At 42.7% G+C, this 23,755-nt stretch overlaps 1 protein-coding gene across 1 annotated transcript in view; it reads right to left on the bottom strand.

Annotated features, from left to right (window-relative positions):
• Nucleotides 1–23,755, bottom strand: part of LOC126412181 (uncharacterized) — a 280,628-nt gene that overhangs the window by 85,670 nt on the left and 171,203 nt on the right. The window contains exon 2 of the mRNA XM_050081662.1: nt 19,929–20,160. Within this exon, the coding sequence (XP_049937619.1) occupies nt 19,929–20,157 (229 nt within the window). The 5' untranslated portion in view covers nt 20,158–20,160. The remainder of the gene's footprint in view (nt 1–19,928; nt 20,161–23,755) is intronic.

Here is a 23,755-nt window from a genome sequence, read left to right as displayed (position 1 = left end):
GATGTTTTGTGAACTACAGGGCATCCAGCACCTTCCTACTGCCCCCTTCCATTCAAAATTGAATGGGGAGGCAAAATGGATGGTTCATTCCAAGGAAAAAGCGAATACAGTGATCCAGTCGACATTCAAGGAGGAGGCTAGAATTATATTTTTAAGTATCTTCAGATCCACACCAATCGCTGACAAGAGCCCAGCGTGTCACTTGTATGCCAAACAGCCGCAGACACTTCTCAGCCCGGTCCAGCCACAGCAGCATGAGTGATGAACATCAAAACAACTTCTCAGTTGGGTGCCATGATGTAGATAGAAACTTTTCGGCTGGTCCCTGCGTGGATGTCCACATCACTCACTGGATCCTTGGAACGCTGCTGTATTAAAAGGACGTGAATTACTGCCAATGGTGGCACCACCAAAACCAGCTGTGACACAGTCTGCGGCTCTCGGAACCTCCTAGTTCTTATAGTCTTCAGCCTGGCCTGCAGATGCATATCTACTACCTGTAATGTAGCAACTACGTTACAGAGTACTGTATAAACATATATACTCTATTTTTCAGTTCTATTTAAAGGCTTCAACAGTAATTTTAATAATAACAATAATGTAAGGGCTTCACCCAAATTCAAACCAAAGTAATTCACGCCAACCATAAGGCGAGGTGAGTTAACACATTTTCGTTATTAATCAAAGAAGAAGGCAGTGGGCACGTATACGTCGAACGATTGGTATAGAAGGCTCTGAGTCATCTCGAGCTGTAAGACGTTGACGTGGCTGGATGTAGATGGGAGTGCCAGTTGCGTGGGAAAAATGATAGGTTTCTAGTGCCTTCTAGAACAATTTCAGGGTAGTAATTAATACTGTTCCGGCATCAGAAAGCGCGCGGGGTTGTGAATGCTGAGGGCAACACCCCCACCCCATAGAATTTCGATGGCGATATTGCGAGATATCGGCGTCGAAAGAGAATAGTCCCACTTGTTCTTAGCCCTTCAGGTTAAGATGGTTCAAATGGCTCTGAGCACTATGGGACTTAACATCTGAGGTCATCAGTCCCCTAGAACTTGGAACTACTTAAAACTAACCAACCTAAGAACATCCAACACATCCATGCCCGAGGCGGGATTCGAACCTGCAACCGTAGCGGTCGCGCGGTTCCAGACTGAAGCGCCTAGAACCGCTCGGCCACTCTGTCCGGCTTCAGGTTAAGGGAAACATACAGGGTGATTCAAAAAGAATACCACAACTTAAGGAATTTAAAACTCTGCAACGACAAAAGGCGGAGCTAAGCACTATCTGTCGGCGAATTAAGGGAGCTATAAAGTTTCATTTAGTTGTACATTTGTTCGCCATTTCAGCCAATAAAGTTTTTGGTCCCTTTTTCTTCGAAGGTGCTACTGTAACTGGACTACAGTATCTGGAGATGGTAGAGAATTGGCTGTTCCCTCAGCTCGAACAAGAAGCACAACAATTCATATTTCAGCAGGATGGAGCGCCACCACATTGGCACTTAACTGTCCGTAACTACCTGAACGTCAACTACCCGAGGCGATGGATCCGCCGCCAGGCAGCCCGTGACAGAGCACTTCATCACTGGCCTCCAAGAAGCCCTGATATTACCCCCTGCGATTTTTTCTTATGGGGGTATGTTAAGGATATGGTGTTTCGGCCACCTCTCCCAGCCACCATTGATGATTTGAAACGAGAAATAACAGCAGCTATCCAAACTGTTACGCCTGATATGCTACAGAGAGTGTGGAACGAGTTGGAGTATCGAGTTGATATTGAACATCTCTGAACTTGTTTTTGAGTGAAAAAAAAACTTTTTAAATACTCTTTGTAATGATGTATAACAGAAGGTTATATTATGTTTCTTTCATTAAATACACATTTTTAAAGTTGTGGTATTCTTTTTGAATCACCCTGTATTTTAAATGCAATCCAAAGTACGTAATTGAGGACAGAGCTTACGAAATCGATCTTCTCTCTTACATGATATTTTCTTTCATTAGTTTATAAAATAAGTAACAACATGAGTAATCACAGGCGCGGAGGTACGAATAAAGCGGAGGCGAGAGCTACTTTTGCCGTTGGCGCTTTCGCTCTTGAGAGTCACTCTGGGTCCTTCATGACGGACAGACCCGCATTTGACCGCTCTGATGAAATACTAATTTTATTCGGTCAGTAAGTACTTTTACAGTACAGTACACCGCTTCAAGTGTCTGGAACAGCAGTTGAGTAGTGACAGGTTATTTCGCAATTTAATACCCCAGTAAAAGCATACGTGAGGCCATGATTTTGATTGTGTGATACGAAGTCCCATCGGAACTGTGATGAACGTTACTACAGTAGTAATACATCGTATCGCAATCAAGATGCAGTCTCTTCATCATGTGTAAGTGATTTCTTGCATGGCTCGGTGCTGGTGTGACCTTACGATAAGTCTTCAAGGTTTTACTGTACGCAAGATGGCCGTAGACTCGAATGCAGTTAAACGAATCCAAACTGAATGTGTAGGGTGGTATTCTTCAGGCGAGCGAGTGTTTGTTGTTGCAGCTGCATCATTAGAAGTCCCGTATGGCACTGCAAAATTAATTGCTTAACTGTGAGTGAAACCGATATCTAAATTCTGCGTACGTAAAGAGAAGACAGATTTTTCTAGAAGGGGCTAACTTATATCGCATTGTTCTGAAGGATAGAGCCTGATTCATTGTGAAGATAATTTATGAACATAAATGAAAGGTATGTCATCATATAGTGCGTAAGGGAAGACGTTAGCTTATACTCTGTCATTTGTGTGCTCTCGGATTAACTACGGGTGCCAAACATTACTGTAATAGCAATCCTTTGCAGTTTTAAGATGTACTTTATTGGAGGACACTACGCCTGTGAATTAAATTTTACTTATCACGGTAGATTCGTATTCTTATTTGCTGCAACACCCTTTATCACTGCAATATTACTTGGTTCATTTGTTGCTTCCCAAGATTGCTTACAGTGAGTAGCATCGAGAGCGGGAGAGCAGGACTATCTTTGAAAGTCAAACATCTTCGAGAAATATAAAGGTCGTGGTCTCTGGTGCTTACGACGTGTAACAAACGTTGGGTGGACGTTGGCTACTTCGCGACCAATTTAATAAGTATATGTGGCACTAAGGGTCTCAAGTGACTAACCACTGGCACCGATACATTGATAATAGTATGCAACTCATGTTATATTACATTCCAGAGCATTCGGTTTAGTCATAATGGTAGTCAGGTGGAATAAATCTCAGAGTAATAAACTGCTCCACCGACGCTGCTAACTTCCTTACCATCTCTGGCTTCCCCTCAGCAGCAGCAGCAGAAGTGGCAGCAGTGAAATCTGGCAATCGCTGGTACTTTGTGGATGCCATAGACTTGCACCCCACATCACACTTAGAATTGGTAGCTGCGGCCTCTACAAGCTTCACAGCTCCGTCCACAGGTCAAGTGGAACATGGCTCAGACATTGCACCATCGCAGCGACACCATCGCTGTGGTGGGAGACGAATTCACCTGTAGCTACTCAGTAACCTAACTCACAGGCAAGAGACGTTGAGATGGCTAAACCTAATCTTCAACATCTCAGGCAGTATACCTTCCTCCAAGGTGGAGTCAGTGCAAGTTGGGGCTATTCCGCCCTTGGTGTGCCTCTCAGGGGACTGAGTCGGAGAATGCTATATTTGTCAATGACAGCAGTAGCAAATTAGGGGACAAGGTTTGTCAGACTGCAAGTGACGCCCTGCAACCCTAACTCCATGTAGGATCACGTGGATCATATGTCCTCAGAATGGAATACGTAAGTTCACACAGCTAAGCACAGGATGATCCATATGTTTGCTCGCTCGATGTTATTTCACTATTCTCCAAACGTATTAATGATGGATGCTCTTGCCTCTCTGGTGCACTCGTTATGGATTATTGTGCCAGGCAGACTCTTTCTTGCTGTTTAGCAACGCCTTTGCCTGGACTTGGTTCTGAGCATTGGTCTTGCAGTCTTTGAGTAAATTGCTCTTTTGCTTGTGTTCAACGCCTGTAGCATGCAGCAAATCTCAACAGTACCGCTAGTTGCACCAAATCTCAACAGTACCGCTAGTACACAATTCGCTTAAACAATAACCATGCTACATGATGTTTCAACCCACCCAGACAGCCGTGCATGTTAAAATGCCTCTTCTGGTTAGGGGAGGTGCACTGGGTCCTGACAGAATGCGCCCAGCGGATTAACGATGATGGTTGGTGTGCTGGCCAACCTTGATGAGGTTTTTAGGCGGTTTTCCACGTCCCACTAGGTGAATCCTGGGCTGGTGCCCACGACCCGCGGCAGTTACACGATTCGAAGGCGTTTATGAAACTTCCGCTCACATTCTACCTGAATAACACTATACGCACACAGTTGGGGTACACAAATTTCGTCCTGCGGGGTAACGAGATGGTGACAGGAAGGGCATCCGATCACCACGCCAAAGCCCTTAGTTTCCGTGTCAACACTGCGCCGATGAGGGACAAAGTCACAAGAAGAAGAAGAAGATTGTACTTCATGTTCCAGACCAAGGACTTCGAACTGAAGTTAATTTACGTCATCTCTGCTCTCCATCTTGAAATACAGCGCATGTACGTTACATTACATGAACAGGTCTCTCATTTTGTATATATTTAAATATATAATGACTCTGATAACCAGCAAAGATAAAAGGATCACTGTCGCAGAGATACCTATGAAAATGGAAGGCTGGACGCTTCATGCCGATAGAGGGCAACATAAGTCTGGGGATGTCCCCCCACACCGCGCACTCAGTTTCAACGTCCATCCAAAAGCTACCCATTACTTTTTCTGTCAATTAGAATGCCTACTGAGAATCAACAGATAGCATTTTGTATATCACAAGTACGGGTATGTCTCAAAATCAGAAATCTTGAAGTATATGAATAATTTCCTTCATGTTGTCTCTTTCCTGCAGGAATTCAGCCGAAACAATATATCGGTCCATATTCCAACCTATCCAGCCTAGTTGACCTACTTTCCCGCCATCAGTTCTACTTCTCTTCCACAAATCCTGTCAGCTGCACCACTCATTCCTGCAGACACACGAATGAATAACATCGACATGCTGTTGTTAATTACGAAGACACATTCGAAACTTAGCAAACGTTAAGAAAAGCCGAGACTAGTGCCATACATGCATATGATTTAATTCTACAACACCTATAAATTCTTCACAGTACTGGATAACATTCCATCAGCTCACTGGAAGTCGTTTCAGCTCCAGTACCCACTACACAACACCCACCCCTGCCTGACAATTTGATCGATGATTATTACTTTGCATCCTTTCTCTGAAACATCACAATTCCTGATAACCTGATAATTGCTCCCAATTCCCTACAGTCCAAGAACTTACTGGTATCACCGACTTATCACTTGTCTTCAGTTTCCACTGCTTGGAGTAAATAACACATAATAACCCGATTATAGCAATGACAATAAAAAAGTATTACATAATAATCGCAATGTTCCTGGTTAAAGGCATGGTACCTATTGACACTTTATAGAATGTCTTCCCTCCTTACTAGTAATCGTTAAAACCCTGTATAATATGACTGTCTGCATGTGTTGCTCTGCTGAGCTGTAGTATACGTCCTTAAACCAAAATAAACTCTCAAATGAAACTACTCTGTACTGCGCTGTTAGCCTTCTCTAGGTGTTTAGTAAGGTCTCAAAACGCTTCTCATTCCAATTTATTCATAAGCAACTAAACCAGCTTCTATCCCTTCCTATTAAACATTGTTTATTCTACCCCAAGTTCTTCTCTGACGAAAAGCTCGTGGAACTGGACCATTCCTATGGAAACAGTTCAATGAAAGGAATTCCGCCATTTTTTGTCTCTTCTCTGTGAAGAAGCCTATGGTTGCATATGACATTCTGATCTCCTCTTCAAACTTCAGACCCTCTTTATTACAACGTCCACCCTTCGCTACCGCTATGCTCTGTTCTCTCTCCAGTTCTGAATATTAGATACAACGATGATATGTCTATTCCTCTCCTCCAGTTCGCGAATCACATCATGTTTTTGCCACCTGCCCTGCCCTCGAGAAATGAAATTAGCGTGACCTGCTCTATCTCAGTTAGGTCATAACGTGCTGCTACCACTAGCTTATCTAGACAAATACTTCCAGATCGTAGGCAATAACTATTGTACTAACCGTACATAGACTCTGCATTGATGACTTTTACCCAAATATTTATAATCACCATGTCGAAGGAACTAACACACAGAACTATCTTGAACTCAGTCTGAATTTTAAAGTGACATCGAAACTCCATTTACGTTTACCATCCAATACGAAGCTCAGAATAAGCTACAACTACTGACTGGACGAACATGGGATCGCATTCTTCCAATATCTTCACTTACGCCAATGTCGCGTAGATATTTGTTTCTCAAAAAAGTGGTTCAAATGGCTCTGAGCACTATGGGACTTAACTTCTGAGGTCATCAGTCCCCTAGAACTTAGAACTACTTAAAACTAACTAACTTAAGGACATCACACACATCCATGCCCGAGGCAGGATTCGAACCTGCGACCGTTGCGGTCGCACGGTTCCAGACTGTTGCGACTAGAACCGCTCAGCCACTCCGGCCGGCTATTTGTTTCTCCAAAGTCTAATCACTCTATGAAAATCCTTGTACAACGCTTACTCTACCTTATTTCCCAAATACTGTATGTTTTTCATCCTTTACACGAATTTTCTACCAGCTCATTAACTTATACCCCCACCCCACGCCCCTTTCACGGGTCCCTCTTTTCCTCGTCCACACATAAAGCATCTCCTACAAACTTGACTCAAAAAGCCCCACTATATCGCCGCCAGTCAGTCCTGATACATTCCCACGTCTGAACCAAATCATCCTGCTGATTCTGCAGCTGTACTGTCTCCAATGCTAGTTTAGTAGATAGCCACTGCCAGAAAATAAGATTCGCCGTGATATTAGTCTCTCCTATCAAATCTATTTACTTCTCCCTACACCCTCATCCCTCCCCTCTATAGGAGGTGAACCCCTTCCCATCCTTCTCCTTCTTTTTGTTGCCCTAATCTGAGCTTCTAAACACAGATTTTTGTGTTCTCCCTAAAATGATCTAGGTAAATTCTGGGATTGTGCCTTGGAAAAGTATTTGTTCCAACTGAGTTTGCTCTTATCTCCGATATCTTCCTCGTCGACTGGATGTTAAAAAGTATTCTGCATCAGCTTTCCTGAACACGAGGAACGTTAATATTCTTTTCATTTTTCATCATTTTGCTCTCACAAGGGCAGTCACATCATCAGTATGTGATACAGCAGGGCGAAAAAGCCATCCCTGACGAATAACAGCTCATGTGGTACACTTTTGCGCCCTTAGCATGCGTAAACCCTGAAAAATATTCGTAAGACTCACCATAAATCAGCATCCAGTTTTCTTTCAGGAGAATTTAGACGTTGTCCACTCACTGTTCAGTTTAGAAACCTAGTCTTTCTCACGTTTACGCCAGCAATTCGTTTCTCATAGCAAATAGTCTATTCATAGCAAATTGATGTTTACCACGTAAGTCAGATACAAAATGATTGCTGTAAAGGCAACCTCCTTGTGTCTATGTCACCATAAATTTTTATAAGCCTTCACAACTTTTTTTCCCTACTATTCAAAATTCTATCAGTTCAGTCACTCTGGAAATTCCTTTCCACATGATGAAGGATACATATAAAGATTTCGCCCATCACTCGAGCTCGCGAATTCCTCTGAAGCACTCAGTGGTAGAATATTGTAGGGTCTGACCGCACCCCATCTCGGTAAAAACAGTAGTAAAAAAGAACCTGGTTACCTCTACATCTAGACAGTCATAGAACCGCTATCTAAAGGTAAATGGGCCACACCTCCAGTAAACAAGAAACCTAATGGCTCACTCAGATATCACATGCTAGAAAAAGCTCGCTTTGAGCATTGATCTTCAACCCTAGTGATAATCAACACCTTGCAGTTGTAGATATTCGCTCAGCTACACGTTTATTACTAGGGAATGAGTTGAATGAAGAGCTAGGTATGATTAAAGACATCGAGCAGTTCGTACACGTCTGTAACAAATACATTCCACATTAAAAAGCTCCCCAAGGTACTTTTTTCCTCTTTCCACATAACTATACGCCATACAGAACGAATAAATAGGACTTATTGCAATTTTGTCATATGATGACATGGTTGGAGACCATGGCTGTTATTTGAAGACAAATGTTGGTGGTGTTGAGACAGCAAACAGACACAAATTTATTTTCAGTTCCTTTATTCAAAGGGTACCGTTACCGGTTTCGAATCGTTATGATTCATCTTCAGACGGTTCATGCTTTCATTACAACGTTTTTTTCACAGATTAATGGTCCTAAAATATAAGTAATACATAATTATAAGCACACCACACAGTTTGTTGCGTTATAGATTTTCGTTGGATGTGACTTACATGAAATGTCGGTTTGGAGTGTTTGTTTTCATTACATTCGTCCAACAAACGTGAATACATTTTCACTGCATTCTTATCGTTGCACACGTAAACGTTTCTCGCTGAACACTTTAGATCTGACACAGAAAAGATTTATAGCACACACCACATGTTTTGATACAATACAAAGTGCTTACAAACATAAGAGTGACAAAGATGCTATGATATAGCGTAACATCATAAAGATGTTTGGAAAAAGATCATAAATTCTCTTATGCAACTGAAACGCTTTTTCCACTAGTACAGAGAGACAATGATTTTGTGAGCTTTAGAGCGAATACTGTTACATTAATTACAAGGTATTAGGACTTAGTTGGTTCCTTTCTTAAATCATTGAGGTCGATCGCGGCTGATGCGTTGTCCGGCCTTCCATTTTCCGCTAACATGATCTCCACCACCACTGACTCAAGATCTTGATGACCAAGGATCTCCCTAAGGCCATAGTAACAAGTAATGAGCCCCTAATTCTCAGATATTTCAAGATTTTGCGGGGACGTGTTATCCATCACTTCACATACACCACCACAATAATGGCAGTGAAGAATAGATGTTGGGTATTTCAAGTAGAAACAATCCCTACTAACTGGGAATGCATGACCAGAGCCAGCCCTGCCTTTATTTCCTACTATCTATTGCATTACATTGGTAAGCAACACAAGGCCAGCTGAGTTACTGCACTGAGGACAGCTCAGAAAGCTCTTGCATCCGTGTCCTAAGTCTCCCCACAAGAATCTCTCACCTCATTTCCGCCCTGGTGCCCTGGCATCAATGCGCGTTTTGGAAAGTCGACATCTAAGATACCCACCATCTTGGAAGCTGACCCGTAGCTGCTACGTATTATAGTAGCTAACTATGATAATGTCCGGAAGCGCCATCAGTATCAGCTCCATTTATAATGGTCTTACAAACAAACAGCGCTGCTGCCCCGCCCCAGTAGGACGAACCGCACCACAGCAGGTCCAGTGGACGTCGCTCAAGGAGTTACTTCACAATTAGCATGGGTGTCTGCTCCTGACAAAGGGTTTAGCCGAGCGGTCTAAGGCGCTGCAGTCATGGACTGTGCGGCAGGTCCCGGCGGAGGTTCGAGTCCTCCCTCGGGCATGGGTGTGTGTGCGTGTTTTTCCTTAGGATAATTTATGTTAAGTAGTGTCCAAGCTTAGGGACTGATGACCTTAGCAGTTAAGTTCCTTAAGATCTCACACACATTTGAACATTTTTTGCTCCTGACACATAACCAATTACTGGACTGCGTCCCAAATGACTCGAAAAGGGCACTCTCGGATCATTTGCGTCACGAACAAGAACGAAAACTTTCCAACCACGCCTAAATCTGACCTCCAGGATGCCAATATACGCTGGTGGCAGAACAAATGATGCCGACCTCGTCGTTGTTGAAGTCACCAATTGCAGGCAGTGGTGGCTAAAACAGTTAGGGGTTCAAAATGGACAATGCATGTGGAAATTATTTCAAATTTTATGTGAAACAGACGCAATTCTACTACGAAAGTTGACAAATGCCTTACTTTTATCACTTCCAAAATTCCGAATTTTGTTATTGTACATGTGGGGCTTGAACTCCAGTTTAAGACGTTCATTTTTAGAATTATCGTCCTACACTACATTAAAGTGCGGTGTGAGTCTCTAAGTCTGTTCAATCTGGACTTTTCTTTCCAAATCAAAGCTGAAGTTTTGCTAAGGAAACTCTCAATAGTATTCAGTTCTGAAGCTTTCAATGCACCTTCAGACATAATACTGTATATACTAAGACAATTTTTAAGCACAAGAAGTGTTAATTTATAATAGACTCTTACATATTCCAGAAAAACCTGAAAAGATATGTACGTCACCCAAACAACGCCCTTCCTTTAACACTTTACTTGCCTGTGGCTTTCGGCTTCAAGATTCCTCCATAACTGTTCCCGTTAAACTGAGTCCACGTGAGTTCATAAGCTATGCTGGTGGCAGATACGAAGCTAGTCCCCAGGCAGTATCTCAATCGATACTGAACTATTTCACGGCAAGGAATACTTCCCAATTGCGAACCATGACGTGTTTGGACAATACTGTATTGTACATTTAATAGTCCTGTTTTACCATAGAGTACAGGTTGTACAAGTATTATTGGACACGTCAAAATAACATGACATAATATACACGACAAACAAAAAAGGGAAATATGTTAACATTCTTACTTTCATTGTCTGATATACATCTGAAGGAAAAATATTGTTCTTGCTTACACAGAAATTCTTTTGTAGTACTTTATTGGGAATGTCTTTGATCTGCTTTTAAATATTTGCTATGGAGAAATGTTTATTCCACCACAGTGGACTACACTTTTCTGATAGGCTGATGGTCTGGGAAACTGTTGGTTGATATCTGAGTGTTCTTGTGGCATCATAATATCTTTGTTCTATATCAGTGTACCAGTTTCCAGGAAATAGTCCATAGTAAGAATGTTTCAAGAATAAACAGACATAGATATTTATAGCACCAACTTCAGAAAAATGAGGTTTACACGACTCCATATTACTAAAGCCACAAATTATCCTTAGTGTTCCTTTTTCATTCCAAATAAGTTCATGACCTGAGCAGTGCTTCCACATGAAATGATTCCAAAGCGAAGCAGTGGATGGAGCTGTTCATATAATCCTTGAGCCGCTGTTTGTTTACTTGTTGTACCTTTTAATGTCCTCAGACCATAGCATACCGTTAAGAGTTTCCTCAGCAACTTTGTTATATGTGTGCCCCATTTCAAGTCCCGCTGAACGCACAACACAAACATTTTCTATAGTTTTTTCTCTTAACTTTGTTTGACTACAATTTCGATGGGATTGGGGTAGATCAGTTGAGGTTATTATGTACATTTTTTCAGCATTTACAATTAGTTTGTTTGTGATGAACACACTACAAGTAAATTTATGAGAATTGTGTTGTACAACAGTGTGAAGTGGAAATTGTTGGGTAACACGCTTGAGTGTGTTCCAAAGACCACACACACACACACACGCACACACACACACACACACACACACACACACACACACACACACACACACAAAATAAATCCGGGTCTGATGGCAACTGAAACGGTATTGGTGAGTATAACCATAACTGCGTAGGTTTAAGATAATAAAGCCGACTCAAGGACTGAAGAAGATGATTAGGAAAATGCGATGAAAAGTGAATTCTGTATAAAAATAACATCTTGGTATTGGATACTTTTATGAACAGAAAGATTCATTGTACCAGTTATTAGGTATAGAGCGAGACTGTTCGCAAGTTAATAAAAACACAATTTCACTCATTGCTTCCGTCATTAAGGATCCATTAAAAATGTTCAAATGTGTGTGAAATCTTATGGGACTTAACTGCTAAGGTCATCAGTCCCTAAGCTTACACACTACTTAACCCAAATTATCCTAAGGACAAACACACACACCCATGCCCGAGGGAGGACTCGAACCTCCGCCGGGACTAGCCGCACAGTCCATGACTGCAGCGCCCCAGACCGCTCGGCTAATCCTGCGCAAGGATCCATTAACAAAAAACTTTGGCTTTAAGACTTTTATGAACCAATAACAAAAAACTTAATTCGAATCAAATCTATTAAGCATGAAAACTATAGGAAGATCTTTTTTAGTTACAATTATTACTGTCTGAAATGCATTTAAAACCATATCATGCTATCATTAGCAGAATCTCAATAAACTATGTTGGCTGAATGAGATGTTCTCGTTAACTATAAATCTTTAATTTCAAGCATTTTAGGAACGACGTGAACTCCTTAGAAAGTAAATCTCTGTTCTTTATTAATCAGTAGCCGGTGCACTCGTTTACCTACAAAGTTATTTACATATAAACCTGGACTTAAACATGGATCACATGATGCAGACCTTGTGTAAAATATTATTGTGTGCTCGTAAAAGGAATGACTAAACTCTTTGACTGTCATCATGTTTGTAGATAGAATGTAGACAACATGAAATGCTTGTAGTTTCATGTAATGGTTGGGAAGGTAATAACAATCCACCTCACATAAGTTATCTAACCTGTATTTTCTTAATTTTCTCCTATACATACAAGAAAGAGAGTGATACAAGCATTCCGGAATGTGTAATCTATTTTGTGCATAACGATATTAAATAAACTCGAAATTGAGTCTTGTGCTGTTCTCAGTAAATCATTCTTTCTCGTGTTTGTGTGGTACCCAGTGAAAACATAACTTAAGGGGTTACCCCCATGGAGCTGTGCACCTTTGTTGCAGATTTGTGTTGTTCTGGTGCTTCTATTATTGTCCCAGAAACTGCATAGTAAATTATCCACGTGTTTCAATGTGATAGTGGTTAGACGAAATACTTCTAGCTCTTTATACGATTTCTGAACATAACCTTTTGTATTGTCCTTTACCACGTTGGTGATCACTTCGTGACTGATTCCGGTAGTTGTCCACTTGGATACTTCCACAATCCATCTCAGGCATTTGTTTTATGGTATCTGATGTCTCCTATCATTATTATTATTATGACTATTTTTATAATTATTTGTAGGCTGTACAATACACTGAACATTTATCGACAACCAAAGGTGATAAAAAATGTATATGTCCGATACAACTTGATCTGTCGGTAGCTTATTTGTTTCAGTTGTAAATATTTGTCATGTATTATTGTTTTATCTGACATGTTCTACACCTGGAGGACCTCCTCACTACGGATCAATTGGAATGAAAGTAAATCTAATATAATCTAATCTGATACAGAAACGAGACATGAGTATCTTTTATATATGCTAAATTTCGTCCATCCTGTCTTTCGGATGCCCCACGCAGTGAGAGGTTAATCGAAGATTGGATGTTTCAAAGTTAAAAATACTACATTCGTTTTGTCTGACTTAGGCTTAATTGGTTTTAGTCTGACCCACATCTTTATTTCATCGATTTTCTTCTACAAACAACTTGTAGCTGCGCGAATCGAACTATTGATAGTCATATCCATGTAGTTGGCGAATTACGCTAATGAAGAATGTGAGAAAGTTGGAAAACTGTTTATGTAGAGCCCAAATATACTACGGACGTCTCTGACCCAAGGAGTATGGTCCAAAGAAGTTCTTTTCTATCTTTTTTATGTTTCCTTTGGGTGTAAAATCTGCTTTTTGTTAGACAGCTATTCAATATTTTCTAGGTAACTATGGTAGTTATTATTAGCAGTAGTTATTATCATTTATTATTATAGAAGGAACTGCGGGTGTGCCCCAGGAAAGTGCGTCGAAACACTTGCTGTTCATGTGTACACGGAGACAATATTAGCAGTCACCTCAGATTCTTCGCAGATCCTCTCCTGTACCATCCCCTTAATCTCTATTAACAACTGCTCCCTACATCCTACACGTTTTGCCCTCAACAGCTAACTTCAGTAGCATGGAATTTATTCCCTGATGTTTTAAACCGTGTCCTATTATCCTGTTCATTTTTCTTGTCAGTGTTTTTCATAAAACCTTTCTACGGCGAGTCTACGGAAAATCTCCTCATACCTTACCTTACCAGTCCAACTAATTTTCAACAACCTTATATAGTATCACATCTCAAAAGCTTCGATTTTCTGTTTTTCCGGTTTTCCCGTGGCCAATGAGTCACTAACATACTGTGTTGTGCTACAAACGTACATTTTCAACAATTTCTTCTTCAAATGGAGGTCTGTGTTTGATGCAAGTGAACCTCCTGGCCGAGTATGTCCTCTTTGTCTCTGCTAGTCTGCTTTTACGTCCTCTTTGCTTCGTACGTCAAGAACGAAGGTTGAATGAAAAGTAATGCCTCCACCATCGTTAATTGTGTTCGGATGGGAATATTTTAATAAGTCAAACGCAGAAATAATTCTCAGAATGTGATCTTTAATTACCAATATTCACTTTGCCACATAATCACTAGCCAATTGGATACATTTCTGCCAGCGATGAACAAGTTTTATGAAGTCGTCACGGAAGAAGTCGACACTCTGTTTTCGCAACCACAGTCTTACAGTTCTCTCACCGTCTTCATCAGAAACATTCACAATTTCATGGAGAAAGGCATCACCTTTATTCTCGTAACGCGAGAGGAGTTCCTAGCAAATTTCAAGTCTGTGCGCTTTCATTTCAGGAGTCAGCATCCGGGGTACTCATCGTGCACAGATCTTCCGATAGCCAAGCAAAGCAATGATGTGACCCACACGTTCTTGTGAAACGCCGATTGGGATTGCAATTTCTCTCTGAGTGATACGACGCTCGTCCTGAATCAACCTGTCAATATTTTGCTTGTGAAACTCGGTGGTTGCTGTCACAGGACGTCCAAGTCTTTGTTTGTCACGCAGGTCAGATGTTCTCACCTCAACATCTTTAAACTTACTCGCCCAACGACTCACAGTACTCACATCAACACAATCACCACAAACTGGTTTCATTCTTTAATGAATCTCCTTTGGGGTGACACCTTCTGCTGTCGAGAATTCAATGACTGCACTTTGGTTACATAGCATCGACTGACCGTCTGCGCAGGGTTCCATACTTTGCACTGTAACAACACAACCGTTCAATGCTAAGGCTTCCGCCAATTGGAGCTGTAGAGAAGAGGCTACGGAACAAGCCAGTACCTGCCACATACCAGTGCTGTTGAAGATTTACGAAGGTGGAGGCATTACTTTTCAGTCAACCCTCGTATTATTTTTCATCCCTCGTCACAGAATTATTACCTTTGTCTGCTTCGTGGTGACCAATTTCGATGTTAAGTTTATCGTTAATCCCACTTCTGCTCCTCCTTATTTCTTTTGTGTTAGGTTTTCTCTCAATCCGTAGTGTGTGCCCATCAGACTATTCATTCCATCCAACAGATCCTTCCCACAGGATAGCCATGACATCAACTTCTTCTAATGAAGCATTGTCTCAAAAAAGCCGCGCAAATATCCACTCAGATGCTGATAAGATTTCAAAGTGGTGGGAAATTTGCAACTGCCTTCATACGTTTGGAAGTGTAAAAATTTGTCACTGCACGAAACAAAAACTGAAAGAGACACAAGCTGGAATTATTCAGCTTATTTTAATATCTTGGTGTTTTAATTCGTCGGGATATGAAATATGCACTGAGTCGTGCGTAAAGCAGGTACCAGGTTTCAGTTCAGTGGTAGCATACAGGAAAATGCAATCAGTCTATAAAGAAGATGCAACAATGGCTCCAAGCACTATGGGACTTAACATCTGAGGTCATCAGTCCCCTAGACTTAGAACTACTTAAAACTAACTAACCTAAGGACATCACAGACATCCATGCCCGAGGCAGGATTCGAACATGCGTCCGTAGCAGCAGCGCGGTTCCAGACCGAAGCGCCTAAAACCGCTCGACCACAGCGGCCGGTTATAAAGAAGAGCTCTTACAATACGCTCTTGCGACCCTTCTTAGAACATTGGTCTACTATGTGCACCTTTACTAAATAAAACTAATAGGGGTATTGAACATGTATGTAGATGGGCAGCACAAATGTTGACCGATGGAGGAGCTTCACAGAGGTGTTGAGAAAACTGATTTGGCAAACACGTGAACACAGACGCAAGCTATCCTGTGAGAGCCTACTCACAAGGAGACCATACGGAAATTGGATTTTTGTGTTTTTTCTTATTTATGGTACCTGAATTGCAGAACTCAAACATTAGTCACCCAAAGGAGTTCGATACAGCTCTCAAAGTTTTCCCACCATCTTTAATACCCAAAAGCGAGACTTGTTTTGACCGGCCACTTGGCTCTGGTAGCATACACAGCTGTCTTGTAGGTGACCCAGGTTCGATCCCTGGTCGTGATAAATATTTATACAAAGGTGCCTGTTCTACGAGCACGTCCGTGAAACTTGAAACACACAAAGATTGTGTAATTTCTTTTTTAATATAAGCAATCTTTATCAAAAATCTTTTATATAAGATCGGTAACTAAGACTTTATATTTGCAGTGGGATGTGGATTTTTGTGTGCGATAAGCGATTACAAATAAGAAGAGGTGCATTTCTAATAAAAATGAATATACCTCTTAATTACCACATTTTTCGATGAATTTTATACGGAAATCATGTAGGTCTTCGAATTGAATGGAAAGAAACGAAAAAAAATATTGACGAAAACAAGACAGGAACCAGCGGTCCAGCCATAACAAGTCTCGAGCGCCTAAGTATTTTTGCCATCTTTATGTATTTTACGGGTGACGAAAATGTTCGAAAAGCATTTAGAAATTTGCATCGGCCGGCATCTGAACCCAGCCCCCCACACTACAGGCGAATATTCTGCCACAGTGCCGTGCTACCTGTGGAAAAATTTATCTTGCTTACGGTATTAAAGAACCTCGGAAAATTTTTGAGAGTTGCATCGAGCTCCATTGGGAGTCTGGGATTTGAGTTCTAAACTTCACGTGGGTTAAATATGAAAAAATACAAAAATCCTTTTGCCGTGTGGTCCTCTTGTTAATAAGTTTCAAGAAACAACGTAAGTGAGGAATGTAGAAATACGCTAAAAACCGTTACATATCGATTCCTTAGGGGCTACTAAGAGGTTGTAGCGGTCGTTCGCTGCTGTAGACGATGGCGTGAACATTAATGAAGGTTAATTTGAAGAGAAATGACAAAATAATATCTTATGCAGGCGATTTCTCTGTTTCCCTGAAAGAGTGCGGTTCGTAATTCACCCAACTGTCAGCTGCTGCGCCGGCCGGAGTGGCCGAGCGGTTCTAGGCGCTACAGTCTGGAACCACACGACCGCTACGGTTGCAGGTTCGAATCCTGCCTCTGTCATAGACGTGTGTACTGTCCTTAGGTTAGTTAGGTTTAGGTAGTTCTAAGTTATAGGGGACTGATGACCTTAGAAGTTAAGTCCCATAGTACTCAGAGCCATTTTCAGTTCCTGCCCCGACCTGGCTCGCATCGAACTAATTCTCTTCTAGAAGGGATTCAGTTGATGGTTAATTATCATAACAGACAGGACAACAAATGTAAGTTGCTGACAAGAAAAAATGCGTATGTTCTGGTAAGAGCTGCTGCTTTCTTTCTCCAGTATCACGTAATGAAATGCCGAGGTAGCCTGACACACGAGTGTAACCGTAAACTTACGAAAGCCATGACCTGCTGCTTTTTTTTGCAGGACGAGAATATAAAATATAAATCATGCAGTCGTATGAAAGGTATTAAATTAAAATGGTCCAGCTCTTGAACAACAAGAATGTGCGTGGTGAGGAAACACGGACAACTTTCTTCAGTAGTATGAAAGGTAACGGAAGCCAAACTGGGCACTTCAGACAATTATTCCCGTATGATTTTAAAAAAGTTCCCGGTCTACTGCATACTGAATGACTGGCAACATAGCTACGAGTGCAACTGAATGCCGGACGGAGTGGCCAAGCGGTTCTAGGCGCTACAGTCTGGAACTGCGCGACCACTACGGTCGCAGGTTCGAATGCTGCCTCGGGCATGGATGTGTGTGATGTCCTTAGGTTAGTTAAGTTTAAGTAGTTCTACGTTCTAGGGGACTGATGACATCAGCAGTTAAGTCCCATGTGCTCAGAGCCATTTTTTTGCATCTGAATGTGAACTCGGAGGTGAATTTAACTATCTGTAACCTCGCGAGTAGCAGCAAACGTTGCACAAATCATGCTCACCGAAGTCAAGATGACGGCTGGTCCTGAACTCACGACCATCGTAATACTCACCTCCGTTCAGATCGATCAACTAATAGCAACTGTGGTGATCTTGGCGTCTCTCGTCACTTTCGTAGCCGAGGAGCCCTCGACATAGCAAGCTTCCGCCGGCAAGGAGAGGGCCGCATAGCTAACCTAACCAGCGCTGCGGTTACTGTTCAGCTCCTCTGCGGCGGTCAGAGGCCACTGCCCAGCAGATGTGACAGCTGAAGTGGCGGCAAGTTCCACGAAAACGGCGGACACTCTCTTGTCCTTCCGCGGTAAATAGCCTTCGCCTGAATTTGAAACCAACAGCCTCTGCCAGTATTCAGTATCCTGTGGTATTGTAGAATTTATCAAATTAGGACCTGGAAAATTCGTCCACCCCCACGAGCCCATAGTCCTCTGTTTACAGCGGCCAAAGGTGATCTCAAACCGTCGGACAGAATTAGTCTGATAACGAATAATTAAAGATTAATTGTGACAACCTAAGAAACAACAATTTAATCAAACATCAATTTAATCAACTGAGATGCATGTCAAAAGAAAAGTAATTTTGTCAGTAGCCCAAATCTGAAGTAAAAAGTATTATTGCACTCTCCCTAATGTCACTAAGTTGGGTCATGTACGGAAGAGGCGAGTTACAGGCCTTGTGGCCAGTCCACGACAAGTCCGCACTCTACGATTAGGTTAATAATTACAGTGTGAACTGAGGCGTTTAAGCAATAATTCCGTGCTCCGTACGAGAATGGAATTGGAAGAAACCTTCACAACTAGAACAAAAGGACAGGGGAGGAGGGAGTACCCCCCCCCCCCCCCTGTCGTGCACTTGACAGAGGCTTGGACACCTGTAGCTTTCACCCGAGAACTTGGCAGATAACCTCAAACAAAATTCTTAGGACATTGCTAACAGTAGGTTTATTGAAACTTCCTGGCAGGTTAAAACTGTGTGCCCGACCGAGACTCGAACTCGGGACTTTAGCCATTCGCGGGCAAGTGCTCTACCAACTTTTTTTTCATTTTTGTTCGTTATTGATCGTTGTGTTTGGTCGTTGCGGACGTCGCAAGACATCCTGTTCAAGTTCGGTGGTTGATCCTCCCACTCGGTTTTTTATTACAGAGGCTAACCGGCTCTCTGACCGAACACGCTGAGCTACCGTGCCGGCTACCAACTGAGCTATCCAAGCACGACTCACGCCCCGTCCTCACAGCTTTACTTCTGCCAGTACCTCGTCTCCTACCTTCCAAACTTTACAGAAGCTCTCCTGCGAACCTTGCAGAACTAGCACTCCTGAAAGAAAGGATATTGCGGAGACATGGCTTAGCCACAGCCTGGGGAATGTTTCCAGAAAGTTAAGTTTGGAAGGTAGGAGACGATGTACTGGCAGAAGTAAAGCTGTGAGGACGGCGCGTGAGTCGTGCTTGGGTAGCTTAGTTGGTAGAGCATTTGCCCGCGATAGGCAAATGTCCCGAGTTCGAGTCTCGGTCCGGCACACAGTTTTAATCTGCCAGGAAGTTTCATATCAGCGCACACTCCGCTGCAGAGTGAAAATCTCATTCTGGAGTAGGTTTATTGTTGTGTAGTTGATTCTTAGAGTGAGGTTCTTTTCTCGTTTTGATATCTGTACACTAACGTCTAGTAGGAAAGTAATCGTTTGAGAGACATCTACGTCGGTTTCTTGTAAGGAGAACTGGTGGCCTGCCGCACCTGTGAAGTCTCTGCCGGTGTCGAGGAAAGCAATGTCGTCGTCGGCGGCGGGCGCCGCCTGGTGGCGGTACTGGCTGAGCGCGTAGTAGCCGGAAGGCCGCGCGGGCAGCGCCAGGTCCCTCTGGCGGCGCGTCACCGCGTCCAGCGCCGTCTGCAGGCTGTCGCCGCGCGCCTGCGCCAGCGCCGCCGCCGGCAGCACCAGCAACAACACGATCCACCGCAACTGCATCACCTGTTGCAACAAACAAGGTTTGATTACGATTCATTTATAACTAAATTATTTTGAAAATTGGCTGCATTAAAAAATTTTGCTAGGTTCTGCCATTTACTTGGACATATGTCATGATACCAGAAGTCATTTGACTACGGTATGCCGTAAGATTTTTACCTAAGAGCCTTACAAATTTTTAATGTCATTACATCGCTGCTACAGAAGATACTGTTCAAAAGCACCGTGTAGTTTGTACACGCGTTTCAAAGGTATGTTAGTAATTTACATGCGATAAATGAAATTAACTTGGCTTAAAGATCTCGAGAGGTAAAGTCAAGAGAATTTCGCTTGTTTGCAACAAGTGTCGCAGCTCTGATGTCTTTTTCGGTTTGAGGTTCTATACTGCATTTGAGTTTTCCCTGATTCGTCTTAAATCGCTTCAAGCAAATGCCTGGATGACTCCTTCGTAAAAGTCACGGCATATTTCCTTCCCCATTCTTTCGGAATGCCAGCTTGTGCTCCGTCTCTAATGACCTCGCTGTCAACAGGACGTTCTTTTAGCTCGTTTGATCGTTTGCTGCGTCTCTGTTTTGATAAATTATGCATCAGTAGCATTATCAAATAGTTTCCTGATGCACCAGAGTGCAAAGATACCGAAAAACATCGAATTTGGAGCTATTAAATGCAGCAATATAGCGATATATCTACCTTTGAAATTCTTCCGATTTTATTTTCTGGTACCAGGTGTTTAATCTTTGTTCATTCTTGTTGAGTTGTGGTCCTCAGTCTGATGACTCATTTGACTTAGCTCTCCCCTCTACTATGCCCTGTGCAAGCCTCATCTCCGAATAACTACTGCAACATACAGTAAGGTGACGGAAGTCATAGGATGGCGGTAGCATAGCGTACACGGGGTTCAAAAAGGACAGTGCATTAGCGGAGCTGTCATTTGTACTCAGGTGATTTATGGGAAAAGATTTACGACGTGATTATGACAGCACGACGCGAATTAAGAGACTTTGAGCGCGGAATGGTAGTTGGAGCTAGACGCATGGGGCATCCCATTTCGGAAATCGTTAGGGAATTCAATATTCCGCGATCTACGGTGTCAAGAGTGTGCCGAGAATACCAGATTTCAAGCATTATCTCTCACCACGGTCAACGCAGGCCGGCCGCTGTGGCTGAGCGGTTGTAGGCGCTTCAGTCTGGAACCAGACGACCGCTGCGGTCGCAGGTTCGAATCTTCCGTCGGGCATGGATGTGTGTGATGTCCTTAGGTTAGTTTTAGGTTTAAGTAGTTCTAAGTTCTAGGGGACTGATGGCCTCAGATGTAAAGTCCCATAGTGCTCAGAGCCATTTGAACCATTTGATAAACGCAGTGGCCAACGGCCTTCACTTAACGACCACGAGCAGCAGGGTTTGCGTAGAGATGCCAGTGCTAACAGACAAGCAACACTGCGTGAAATAACCACAGAAATCTATGTGGGACGACGACTAACGTACCCGTTAGGACAGTGCGGCGAAATCTTACGTTAAGAGGCTATGGCAGCAGACAACCAACCCGAGTACCATCGCTAATAGCAAGACATCGCTTGTAGCATCTCTCCTGGGCTCGTGACCATATCGGTTGGACGCTAGAAGTCTGGATAACCGTGGCCTAGTTAGATGAATCCGTATTTCAGTTGGTAAGAGCCGATAGTAGGATTCGAGTGTGGTGCAGAGCCCACGAATCCATGGACTCAAGTTGTCAATAAGGCACTGCGCAAGCTGGTGGCGGCTCCATAATAGCGCGGACTGTGTTTACACAGAACGGACTGAGTCCTTCGTTTCAACTGAACCATAATTGACTGTAAATGATTATGTTTGTCTACTTGGAGGCAATTTGCAGTCATTCATGGATTTCATGTTCCCAAACACCCAGATCACCCGACACGAATCGAAAGGTTCAAATGGCTCTAAGCACTATGAGACTTAATATCTTAGGCGATCAGCCCCCTCGACTTAGAACTGCTTAAACCTAACTAATCTAAGGACATCACATACATCCATGCCCGAGGCAGGATTCCAACCTGCGACCGTAGCAGCAGCGCGGTCCCGGACTGAAGCGCCTAGAACCGCTCGGCCACAACGGCCAGCGACACATTTACGGGACTTAATCGAGAGGTCAGTTTGCGTACAAAATCCTGCACCGGCAACACTTTCGCAATTATGAATTGCTATAGATGCACCATTGCTTAATATTTCTGCAGGGAACTTCCAACGATTTGTTGAGTCCAGACTACGTCGCCGACCAAAAGGAGGTCCGACGCAATGTTAGAAGGTATTCCATGAATTTTGTTCGTCTCATTTATAGCCATTTGACCGTGTTTGCGGTAATCAACATTTGTCTCCCTGTACAATTTTTATGTCCCACACTTCCCTCCATTACCAAATTATCGAGTCCTTGATGCTTCAGGATCTTATCCTATCTAGTACCTCCTCAATACTTATTCGATGTGCCCAGCTAATTTTCAACAGTCTTCTGTAGCACCACATTTCAAAGGTTTCCGTTCTCTTCTCGACTGAACTGCTTATGGTCCACGTTTCACTACCGCTCAAGGCCACAATCCATTGAAAAAACCTTAAACTGTGAATTCCTAACACTTCAGTTTATAGTACATATAAATTTCTCTTTTTTCGGAAACGTATCTCTTGCTGGTGGGTTGGTTCATAAGTTCATAGCGTTTTTCCATAAGGTTAATAAACACAATAGATACACGTAACAGAAGTGTTAGTCATCGATAATACGAATTATCTTTCGCTATTTCCAACAGTTTGCCAACACTGGGGTAACTTTTCGATTCCGCGACTTTTAAAATCACTTGGTTTTTAGACCAAGAACTCGTCGATCCATGTTCGTATTTTCATCCGGAAAGGAAGTTCCTTGAAGGTTGTTCGATAGAGAACGGAAAGAGTGAAAACCTGAGGGCGCACGATCAAGTGAATATGATGGGTGGGGATTGACTTCCCAACGCAACACCTTCATAGAGATTTTTGTCGGTCTAGCAGAATGCGGGCGGCGTTAACTTGGAGTAGCGTCACTTCACGCATCCTTCCTGCAACACGTCTCAGTTGACAATAAATGTGAGCAATGAGGGTTACACCTCGAGCAAGCAATTCGTAGCACGCTATTATACAAATTGTGGAACAGCAATGGTAGGGTGTACTACGAATTGCTTCCCCAAGGTGTAACCATCACAGCTGACATTTATTGTTAACAACTGAGACGTGTTGCAGACGCAGTTCAAGAACAACGACCAGGAAGGCTGCGTGAAGTGACGCTAGTCCAAGATAACGCCGCCCGCATTCTGCTAGATTGACAAAAAACACTATACAGGTGGGGTTGGGAAGTCACTCCGCACCCACCTTATTCACTTGATCTTGCGCCCCCAGATTTTCACACTTTCCGCTCTCTCTTCACGGTGTAGATCTCGGAATATTGAATTCCCTAACTATTTCCGAAATGGGATGCCCCATGTGTCTTGCTCCAACTACCATTCCGCGTTCATAGTCTCTCTATCGAACAACCTTCAAGGAACTTCCTTTCCGGATGAAAATACGCTCCGAACATGGCTGT

The sequence above is a fragment of the Schistocerca serialis genome, chromosome 1 (assembly GCF_023864345.2).
Source record: "Schistocerca serialis cubense isolate TAMUIC-IGC-003099 chromosome 1, iqSchSeri2.2, whole genome shotgun sequence".
NCBI classification, from domain to species: Eukaryota; Metazoa; Arthropoda; class Insecta; order Orthoptera; family Acrididae; genus Schistocerca; species Schistocerca serialis.
Note: the sequence above shows the minus strand (reverse complement) of the source record. Positions and strands in the feature narration are given on the sequence as shown.